Source organism: Mytilus californianus, unplaced genomic scaffold (genome assembly GCF_021869535.1).
Source record: "Mytilus californianus isolate M0D057914Y unplaced genomic scaffold, xbMytCali1.0.p SCAF_15, whole genome shotgun sequence".
Lineage (NCBI taxonomy): Eukaryota > Metazoa > Mollusca > Bivalvia > Mytilida > Mytilidae > Mytilus > Mytilus californianus.
This window is the reverse complement of record NW_026262637.1, coordinates 23202346-23214638: the sequence shown is the minus strand read 5'-3', so window position 1 is coordinate 23214638 and position 12293 is coordinate 23202346. Positions and strand designations below refer to the sequence as shown.

Genomic DNA, 12293 nt, shown 5'->3' with positions numbered 1-12293 from the left:
ATTTGCTCTAAATGCTTTAGTTTCAGAGATATAAGTCAAAAACTGCATTTTACCCCCATGTTCTATTTTTAGCCATGGCGGCCATCTTGGTTGATGGGCAGGGTCATCGGATATATTTTTTAAACTAGATACCCGATGGATGATTTAGGCCAAATTTGGTTTTATTTAGTCCAGTAGTTTCAGAGGAGAAGATTTTTGTAAAAGTTAACGGAGGACGACGACAACGGATGACGGACGCCAAGTGATGAGAAAAGCTCACTTGTCCCCTTATGGGCCAGGTGAGCTAAAAATAGACTTCTTGAATATTAAGTTTTAGAAAAATGAATTTATTGAAAGTAAGTTAAAGCAAATATAATATGTAAATAAAGTTTGAAAATAAATTTAGAACAATTTCTTTTTTATCATCAATAATAAAATTGAGAATGGAAATGGGGAATGTGTCAAAGAGACAACAACCCGACCATAGAACAGACAACAGCAGAAGGTCACCAACAGGTCTAGTATGAATAACAGGAGATTTGTGATAAACATCATTGAGAAAGCAACCCAACAAAACAAATAACCAAAAAACATCTAGAGGACAATTCAGGTATGAATTTAAAATGTGTTGCACTCAACTCCAATATCTATTAACAGATGGAAGTAGTTCTCATCAGTCTATATTTTTAAAATATAGTAACTGGTATCAAGCAAATTAATCAAATTAAGAAACATATACTGTAAATTCAGATATTATTGTGATGTTTGTATTAAAGCAGCAGTATCAGATTCACAATCATAAAAACTTGCATTCATACTTTCAATAGTGATTTTCCTGAAAAAAATGTTCGCAACCACAATAACTATTTTTCACATTTTTTCCAATAGTCAATGATTTGTAAAAATAAATTCACACATTAAGTTCTGAATTTACAGTATTCAGTTGTTTAGATTTGGCAGTAAAACCATGATTTATTTTAGGAGTATTTATCACAGAAAAGATATTTAACATTTATTCATTATTAATTTCTCTAACCAAGTTCATTTCATCAGCACCACATTCCTCAGCTATGGAAGATGACCTTGAGATGACCTTTTCTCTCAAGGTCTGGGCAAGGTCAGCCTTAGTTCCTACTAACAGTATAGGTATCTGGTTACCAGCAAACTGTTCTGGGTCAAAATCATACCTATAACAGATAAGACAGATGGATTAAAAGTTGTTTAGTTTCTCATTTACTAGATTTAACTTTTACAATGATATGATCAGTGATATTGATTAAGGGGGAATTGCATAAATGACCCAACATTTGATCAGCATTTATATTTCAAGTTTAACCTGTAATTTCTAAGAATATAATCAGGGGTTCAAATCTGCTTTTAAGAATGAAAGGTTCATAAACTCTTTGAACCTTGAAAAGCCATTTTAAGAAAGACATAGGTCATGTATAAAGTGACCCCAGACCCACACTTATTTAAACCCCTGAGAATGGCATCCAAGCGACTGTTTCCTCCTGGCAACTAATATTTTTTAAAGATGACAGATTAAAGAATGTTGTAAAATTTAGTAAAATTTTAATTCTCCAAAATTTTGTGACATTGGTTAAAGCTAAACATGTATGTTTTGACAACTTAAGCTGTGGTTGATGTGTTGATATGGAAATTCATATTTCTGATGCTTTTTTAACTAAATTAGGTACACACAAAACCTGCACAAATCATTGAAATGTAATACCAAGATTCTATATAATAGGAAAGCCAGACAAAAAGTTGCAAGCTTGTCATGCAAATTACACCTACTATTTATTTGACACTGATGAAAAATTTCATGTTTAGTCGGTATAACAAATTCAAAAAATTTTAAAACAAAAACAGGAAGTGCAGATCTGAAAAATAGCTTACACAGTACAACTCAGTATAATATAGTTCAAAACCAAATATCAAATCATTCCTTAATGCAGTAGCTGAATTTTATAACAAAAGTTATGGACAAACAATCAGACAATCAGACGTACAGACATATAGAATAACCATACAGTCTAGAAATATAAATTTTATTTGTACAAGGATTATAAACAGGTAGAATGCAAGGCTGTGCCAATGTATGATTATTCTTTATATACTGCAGCTCTTACAACTGTACCAAATGAAATATTTGGGGTAAAAACAATCATTTTTTAATTTGAAGCAAACGACGTAAAAATTCCGCAAACATGTATTCTGTATTGACATCATAAACTCTACGGAAACGTAATGTCAACATCATAAGCAAGGAGATATATGGTCAGTGACTGTATATCATCAATGAATATAAGGTCAATGTTATTTGCTGTATATAAGGTGATTACAGTATACCAACCACTTAGTGAGCTGGAGTACAATAATAATCCTCTTCTAGGCCTCTACTAAAGAGGAGTTATATAAATATTTCTCACCCACTATTGAAATCTTTTGCATCATTTTTATTTAGAACCTCACCCAGCCATCTTCTAAGGTTTTGATGAGATTTTCTGTTCGTCAAGTCATGGACGAGAATAATACCTGCAGTAAAAATGTAAATATCCAAAATACAAAATAAAACCTTTCACTAACAAGTAAGTAATACAAGTACATAGGCAAAATGAAAGAGACAGCTGTGGCAAGAGCATCAGGGTTCTCTTTAAAGGCACATACATGTGTCCTGGATGCATGCTTTTCTATTTGGCTGCACCACATAAGAAACCTGTGCCACAGCTGGAGATTTCCTGGTTAAACAATTTGAGTCCTACTATTACCAATATTAAACAGAATCTGCAGCATAATGAAATTGTGGCAAGAATAAAATTGAATGTTAAGAGTCTCAATATTGTGCTATGGTAAATTTTTGTATTCTTGTCTTTCATTTTTGCTAATGTGCTTTGTCTATATGCCTTTTTGTGTTTTTTTGTTAACATGTTTGTTTTTATTGTAATTAAGATTATAACACAATGTTGACTGCTCTACCCCTATTTTTGACATTTTTACCTATTATGTCTGTTTGTTTTGTTCACATATTGTTATCAATATAATGGAATTTTATGTGACTGTCATACAAGTGAGAGGTTTAGCTAGCTAAAAAACCAGGTTTAATCCACCATTTTTTTTACATAAGAAAATGTCTGTACCAAGTCAGGAATATGACAGTTGTTATCCATTCGTTTGATGTGTTTGAGCTTTTGATTTTGCCATTTGATTAGGGACTTTCCGTCTTCAATTGGAGTTCTGTATTTTTGTTATTTTACTTTTTTCATAACTATGGAATATCAAATCCTAACATTTTCATTTTCTTTTGGATTTTTGCCGTCTAATTGATGTATACCCAACATCTCCTTTTATGGAATATTCATAAATATTTTTTGCTGATAATAAAGTCGTGACCACAAGCAAAATTCCTCAGGATATTTTCTGGTTTTGGAATGTCATTAAAAATTTTAAATAGAGTGAAAATAGTGTTTTGTTAGTTAGTATGAAATAATAGTATGCCAATAATACCTTGGTTGTGAGCGATCTGGGAAATTATAGAATTTGTGCAGACATAGTGCTCAGGATTAACAAAATGGTGTTCAGCAATGGCTGCATAGTGATATGTAAGAGTTAGAATCATATGTTGTACAAGAACACTTTTTTCAATTTTATGCAGTTTTATTTCATAACTATATAAATTACTTTTTTGAGTTAAAGACTTTTAAAAAACAAGAGTGCACACGCTGAAATGTCTCGCCTTTTTTTACTGACCATTGATTTTATGTTGAAAGTCTTAATGATAAAGGTTTTATTAAAAGTATCACATAAACTTTACATTTTTAAAGATCCATGACAATGAGATCAAGGTCAGATAAAAACTGTCACACAGACATGTACACCTTACAATTATTCCATACACCAAGTTGACCCATTGCTTATTGTAATTGATTAACAGACTAAAACACAATAAAATGCTCCGCTGGGGCGCAGCTTGATACGACCGCAGAGGTCGAACCCTGAACAGTTGGGACAAGTATGGACACAACATTCAAGCTTGATACAGCACTGAATTTGGATTGTAATTAAATATTTGACACAGCATAGGTTTCTCACACAGAATGAAAGTAGTCTAAGAACTTAAAATTTTTTAATTTACCTATTCAAACCATATCATTATTATTTGCTTTTATATATAAATCAGAAATAACCAATTTAAAATGGAAAATTTTAAAGAAAAAAAAGGAAAAAAAAATCCGCCCCCCAAATTTTTTGAAACCCCCTTATGATTCATCACCCCCAAACTCAATCCCAGCCTTCCCTTTGTGGTATGGTACCTTGCAGTACAATTTCAGAGAGATCCATACACTTGAACACAAATTATTGTCTGGAAACTAGAAAAATGCTTGGGTTTTTTGCACCTTTTTGGCCCCAAATTCCTAAAAGTTTAGGGCAATTACCCCCAAACTCAAACCAAGCTATCCCTTTGAGATATGGAACCTTGCAGTACATTGTCATAAAGATCCATACACTTACACACAAGTTATTGTCATGAAACTAGAAAAATGCTTGTTTTTTTGCCCCTTTATGGCCCCAAATTCCTAACATTTTGAGACAATTACCCCCAAAAACAATCCCAGCCTTCCCTTTGTGGTATGGTACCTTGCAGTACAATTTCAGAGAGATCCATACACTTGAACACAAGTTATTGTCTGGAAACTAGAAAAATGCTTATTTTTGGCCCCTTATTCCTAAACGTTTTGGGCAAGTACCCCCAAACTCAATTCCAGCTTTCCCTTTGTGATATGGAACCTTGTAGTACAATTTCATAAATATCCATACACTTACACACAAGTTATTGTCATGAAACTAGAAAAATGCTTGTTTTTTGCCCCCTAATTCCTAAAATTTGGAGGCAATTACCCCCAAAATCAATCCCAGCATTCAAACCCTCAATCAGCATCATTTAACAGTAATATCTAAAAATGGAAATTACATAATAAAGGTATTAAAATAGAAAATGACATCATAGTCATGGCTAAAAATAAACAAAATCCTTAATCAGCAACATTTTACAGTAATATCTAAAAATAAAATTCCTTTGTAACCATAAAAGCCCATTTAAATACATCATGACAGATATTAAAATAGAAAATGACATCATAGTCATGGCTAAACATAGCAAAAACCTTAATCAGCATCATTTAACAGTAATATCTAAAAATAAAAATTTCTTTGCAACCATAAAAGTAAAATAGAAAATGACATCATAATCATAGCTAAAAATAAACAAAAATTTTTTTTATTACCAAATTTTAAATGGAGTTTATTAAACTAAAACAATAAATTTGCAACCATAAAACCCCATTTAAACACATCATAAAAGTATTAAATAATTCAACTACATCATAAGGCTATAAAAATAGAAAATGACTTCATAGTCAAGGCTAAAGGTAAACAAAAAACCTTCATCAGCAAAATTTTATATTGGCAAATTTCCAATGAAGTTTATTATACTAAAATTGTTGGCAAATTTCCAATGCATTTATTAACAATAAAGTTATTGGCAAATTTCCAATTTACATAATTTAAAAGCAGTGTAAGTGAGATATTTAAATGAGTTTGAATTACCAACCTTACACTGCTTTTAAATAATGTTTTGTACTTATTTGTCTATTAACCTGGAAACCCTTGTTTTTTCACCTTTTTTTCCCTTATTATTTAAAGGTTTGAGCCATAACCCTACCCCAAAGCCAATTCTTAAATTCCAATGTAACCTAAATTTACAATATACATAACTTCAATTTAAGTTTTTGATAAAATCAAACCACATCATTATTATTTGCTTTTATATCTAAATCAGAAATAATTAACCAACTTTAAGTGGAAAATTTTCACACATCACGCCCCCCCAAACTCAATCCCAGCCTTCAGTTTGTGGTATGGTACCTTGCAGTACAATTTCACAGAGATCCAATTACTTAAACACAATTAATTGTTGGAAACTAAAAAAAAATGCTTATTTTTAACCCCTTTTTTAGCCCCTTATTCCTAAACATTTGAGCAATTATCCCCCAAACTCAATTCCAACTTTCTCTTTGTGATCAGAATTAACCAACTTAAAATGGAAATTTTAAAGAAAAAAAAAAGGAAAAAAAATCCCCCCCTCCAAAATTTTTTGACCCACTTCCCTTTGTGGTATGGTACCTTTAAGTACAATTTCAGAGAAATCCATACACTTGAACACAAGTTAATGTCTGGAAACTAAAAAAATGCTTATTTTTGCCCCCTTTTTTGGCCACTTATTAATAAATGTTTTGGGCAAACATTTTACAATAATATTTAAAACTGAAATTAATTTGTAACCTTAAAATTAAATAGAAAATGACATCATAGTCATAGCTAAAAATAAACAAACTATTGGTAAATTTCCAATGGAGTTTATCATATTAAAACAATAAATTTGCAACCATAAAAGCGCATTAAAATACATCATAAAAGTATTAAAATTTTTTTTAACTACATCATAAGGCTATTAAAATAGAAAATGACATCATAGTCAGACTAAAGGTAAACAAAAAACCTTCATCAGCAAAATTTTATATTGGCAAATTTCCAATGAAGTTTATTATACTAAAATAATTGGCAAATTTCCAATTTACATAATTCAAACATAGTGCAGGTGAGATATTTAAATGAGTTTGAATTACCAACCTTACACTGCTTTTAAATAATGTTCTTTACTCAATTATTTGTCTATTAAAATGGAAACCCTAGTTTTTTAACCTTTTTTCCCCTTATTCCTTAAACGAAAAAAAAAATAATTACCCCTTTTTTGACCCTCCCCCTATGATTCATCACCCCCCCCCCCCATCCCCCAAACCAAGCTCAATAACAGCCTTGCCTTTGTGGTATGGTACCTTGTAATACAATTTTAGAGAGATCCATACACTTGAACACAAGTTATTGTCTAGAAACTAAAAAATGCTTATTTTTCACCCCTTTTTAGGCCCCTTATTACTAAACGTTTTGGGCAATTACCACAAAACTCAATTCCAGCTTTCCCTTTGCGAAATGGAACCCTGTAGTAAAATTTCAGAAAGATCCATACACTAACACACAAGTTATTGTCATGAAACTAGAAAAATGCTTGTTTTTTGCCCCCTTTTGGCCCCTTATTCCTAAAATTTCGAGGAAATTAACCCCAAAATCAATCCCATCATCGACCCTTTGTGATATGGAATCTTGTAGTACAATGTCAAAGAGATCCATACAATAACACACAAGTTATGTCTGGAAGTTACAAAAATGCTTATTTTCGGCCCCTTTTTGGCCCCTAATTATTTAACTGTTGGTACCATAACCCCCAAAATCAATCCCCACCTTCCTATTGTGGTATTGAACCTTATGGTAAAATTTCATAGAGATCCATTCACTTAAACTAAAGTTAGAGTGCGAAAACCATTGTGTATTCGGACGACGACGACGCCAGACGACGACGACGACGACGACGACGACGACGCCAACGTCATACCAATATACGACCACAAAATTTTTTTGCGGTTGTATAAAAACTTAATGTTAACCAATGAACCATGAATATGAGGTCAAGGTCAGATGATACTGGCTAGACAGACATGTACAAATTACAATCATTCAATACACCAATTATAGTTGACCTATTGCTATAAGTATTTAAAAAACAGACTAAAGCACAAAAACTTAACATTGACCAATGAAGCATGAAAATGAGGTCAAGGTCAGAAACCTGCCAGTCTGACATGTACTCCTTACAATCATTATGATATTCATATGATGAAGACATAATCTTTCAATCAGTTTAATTGAAGTCTGGAGCTGGCATGTCAGTTAACTGCTAGTAGTCTGTTGTTATTTATGTATTATTGTCATTTTGTTTATTTTCTTTGGTTACATCTTCTGACATCAGACTCAGACTTCTCTTGAACTGAATTTTAATGTGCGTATTGTTATGCGTTTACTTTTCTACATTGGCTAGAGGTATAGGGGGAGGGTTGAGATCTCATAAACATGTTTAACCCCGCCGCATTTTTGCGCCTGTCCCAAGTCAGGAGCCTCTAGCCTTTGTTAGTCTTGTATTATTTTTAATTTTAGTTTCTTGTGTACAATTTGGAGTTTAATATGGCGTTCATTATCACTGAACTAGTATATATATTTGTTTAGGGGCCAGCTGAAGGATGCCTCCGGGTGCAGGAATTTCTCGCTGCATTGAAGACCTGTTGGTGACCTTCTGCTGTTGTCTGTTCTATGGTCGGGTTGTTGCCTCTTTGACACATTCCCCATTTCCATTCTCAATTTTATTCCATACACCACATATAGTTGACCTACTGCTTGTAGTATCTGAGAAATGGACCTAATCAGGTAACTTTAACCTTGATCATGGATTCAAGAATTGAGGTCGAGGTCAGGTTAACCTTGTCTGATAGACATGTAGATTTTGCAAGGAACCCATATACCAAATATAGTTATCCTATTACTCATAATAAGTGAGAAATTCACATGACAAAAAACTGTAATTTTTTTTTCAAGCAGTCGCTGAACCATGAAAATGAGGTCAACGACTATGGGCATATGACAGGCAGAAACTTCTTAACATAAGGTATCTGCATACAAGGTATGAAGCATCCAGGTCTTCTACCTTCTGAAATATAAAGCTTTATACAAATAGTTTACACCGCCATGGATAGTAATACCTATGTCTCGCATACTACGACTTTCATCTCAAGCGAGACAAAAACTAACCATTTACATTATTGTAAAATATTGATCGACTGTTCTGATGACTTGATGATCCACCTATATCCCACAATTCTGTGAAGTATGTTTTCTCTGATGGAGTTCCAGCTTTATAGTCATGAAGCTAAAAAAAATAATCCTTCATAAATATATATCTTTATCATATCTTAAAAATAATTCTAGATTCACTACTAAAAGTTTTATTATTTAGACAATATTGAAGATATATGGCACTTGTTTCAGTGGAAGATAGACATCTAGATATGTAAAAGAATCAATAAAACAATTTTCGTCATTTTGCTATACAAAAAAACATAAAAACAAAAACATTAAAAAATATTGTTAACTCCTTACCTTGACCTCTACTGAACAACCGATAGTATAACCTGGATTAGAATTTGGTTCATTATGACACATTAAATGTACTAGTGAAGTTTTTCCAACACCTAAAAGTATACAGATGTAAAAGATATTAGACATGTAAATTGACACATCAATTGCCATGTGAAGCAAGACAACTCACCCCACTGTCGAATCACCCCAGACCAACTAGCCCAACTAATGCTAACCAACTCACCCCAGTAATGAAAAGGAGTTTAATCCCTCTGAATAAAAACCTGCCAACTTGCCTCACTAATGAAAGGAGTCAAAGTCATGTCATAATCAAATATTATGAGTAATTTTCTATCAGGATATTATCTCATATTATCTGATTATCTCAGAAATTATCAACACAACATTAATAACAATAAAGACCCAAAATGTGAATGTGGTCTTATAGAAACCATCGATTATTTTTCTGTTAAGTCCAATAATTATTTAGAAGCTCTACATGATCCTTGCATATTGACTAATTATGCTAATAACTGTTCCTTTTGATAGAAAAAGATAACTCTTCCATGTCAAGGACAACAATTTTTTGCAATTTATGGAGATTTCATCAGTGAATCCCATCATTTTGATTCTTTTTAATTTTATTTACCCGTTGACACATATTATACAAAAGAATATAGTACCAGTGTGAAAAATATTTATAGTAATTTATGTAAGATGACTTTAAGTTACATGAGAAACAACAGTACAGAATATGGTGCAGTATAAATATATAAATTTGTTTACTTGGCAGCCCAGTTTGCCTCTTTACCATTGTTTAATGTTTTGGTGATTTTCAATAATGACACAGGAGGAGGATAACTATTTTTTTTATGTTTTACAGTATTTTGTTGTATTCTTAAGGTGTTTTTTTGTGTAAACTTTTGAACTCTATTAATTGGGCCTCTTTTACTTTAGGGGTCCTATTCCATACCAAGCTGTACTAGACTAACCCTAAACCTAAACCTCACAATTACCCATACCAAACTAGAGGTGTCAGACCACCAATTCACTCACTCCAATTTAGAACATATGTAAAAGTAGCTCTTCCCTGACACAAAATAGTGTGTTTGATGTCATTGTTTACTTGAACTAACCAACAAATTTGCTGAAATGAAACTTTTGGTGAAAAAGAAATATACAGTTAATGTGTTGGTACACAAATTGCACCTATTTTGACAGTTTTTTCACCTACATGTACATTTATTTATGATCCAGACAAAGTTTCCATTCTGTGTTTATTTTGTAGATATATCCATATTTACTATATATTTCCAGCAATTTAATTTTAAATACATATTGAATCATAGAAAAATGGGTTTGAACTGACCCCCAAATGATTCATGATTCTGAAATGAGGAGTATCCAAATACATTTGTGTACAAAAATGTACCATCCAAGCTTAAATTCACAAACAAAAACTTCAAATAACTGCAGTTTTGTTTTATTTCTTCAAATATTGAGAACAATTTGACAATAGGAATGCTCTAGTCAGTTTGCTCCAAGTCCGATTTGTTCCAAGCCAATTCGTCACAGATTTGGTCAGTTAGTCCCAAGTCAATGGACAATAGACCACTTTCGAGTTTATCCGTCACCAGAAAAAACTCGTCAATTATGCGCGCCTTTATGACGTCATTTACCAGATAGAGGGGATCGCCTGTATCCCCGCACTATTAACGTTCATCAAGCGTCTTAGTGATCGTCATTGTGCAGGATAAACTAGAAATAACGTTTGTTTTGTAAGTACTTAATCACAATTCCCTATTGACAGCAGTGCTGATTTTCAATTATGAGAATTTAATTTGCCGAATAATTCGTGCAATATAGCATTATAGTTTTCCAACCACTCGCTCAACATTGGAACGGAAGTGACAATGCCCCTAAACGCACGAATGATGTCCCCTAAAACCAGAGTTTTTGACGGAAATGCATCGAACTCGAAAGTTGTCTATTCATTCCAATACAACAATATACAATATGCTTTATTCAAAAAACACTCCGTCACAATGACATGTGAAACAAGAGGTAAATTTATACAAAATACAATCACATACAACATGTACACTCATAGAAATAAATAGAACAACTTAGAAATGAAATATATTAATAATTACTTTACTTTATAACATTTTCGTTAACTTTGTATATTGTATTGTATTGTATACTTATTTAAGATTTCCTGAAAACCTGTAGTTATTTTTAGTAGTAGTTGCCTTCCGAATACTTGTGTTTCACTACAAGACTTTAAACATTTGTTGAAAATTGGCATGTAGAAAGGTGCTACATGTACAATTCAGGATATACCTGGTTTCTATGAAGTTAAACTTAAGGTAAAATATTTAGAAAGCTGAAAAAATTGAAAAATTTGTTTGACTATATAGGGATTTTGAATTGGTGGTCTCACACCTATTATGTCCTATAACACTTAAGGTTCATCATAACAAATGGACAAAAATGGCTGTGTTTAGACCTAAAAAACTACTCGGAGTACAGACTAACCTGTGCAGTTGGAAAAGTTTTAAGGCCTGGCATCCACTAGATATATAAAAGTTAAATGCATTTTGTTTTTCAGAAAGATAAAACCTTTTTTTGATTTTGATGACCATTTTTTATCGTTCCTGCAGAAGGTTGTTTATTTTTACACCTTCTGAAAGAACGAAAAATGCCCATCAAAATCCTAAAAAGATATTATCTTTCTGAAAAATGCATTTAACTTTATGTATCTAGTGGATGCCAGGCCTTAAAACCTTTCCAACTGCACAGGTTAGTCTGTACTCAGAGTAGTTTTTTGAGGTGTAAATACAGCCATTTTTGTCTATTTGTTATGTCTTATGATGAACCTTAAGCCTTAACCCAAAAACCTTTACCCAAATAAAGATACATCATACAGCTAGTACTATTGATTGGTTTAAATAAACTTGTCATGTAAATATCAAATTTGGAAATTTTACCAGAATCGCCAACGACTATGATCTTTATCTTATCATAAGCTTGAAACCCTGCCATAATCCATTTCCAACCTGTATTTTTAAGGGGTGATGTGTCTGGGTGGAGGGTTATTTGCTCTTGATGCGTCTTGATACCAGAATGCCGTGCACCGTTACAAGATTGTTTTACTTCAACTTATTATTATTGATATTCCGTAATACATGCTTGTATTGTTTATTTTATCAAGACATTTTATACTATGA

General features: G+C 32.3%; 1 protein-coding gene across 3 annotated transcripts in view; it reads right to left on the bottom strand.

Annotated features, from left to right (window-relative positions):
* LOC127725703 (rab-like protein 3) overlaps positions 1–12165 on the bottom strand; it is a 36830-nt gene extending 24665 nt beyond the window's left edge. For all 3 annotated transcript variants that reach the window (XM_052232881.1, XM_052232882.1, XM_052232883.1), the window contains exons 1-5: positions 12054–12165; positions 9085–9176; positions 8737–8854; positions 2412–2517; positions 1016–1166 (exon numbers count right to left, since the gene is read on the bottom strand). In XM_052232881.1, coding sequence (XP_052088841.1) covers positions 1016–1166; positions 2412–2517; positions 8737–8854; positions 9085–9176; positions 12054–12108 — 522 coding nt within the window. In that variant the 5' untranslated portion in view covers positions 12109–12165. The remainder of the gene's footprint in view (positions 1–1015; positions 1167–2411; positions 2518–8736; positions 8855–9084; positions 9177–12053) is intronic.
* Positions 12166–12293: the final 128 nt, after the last annotated feature.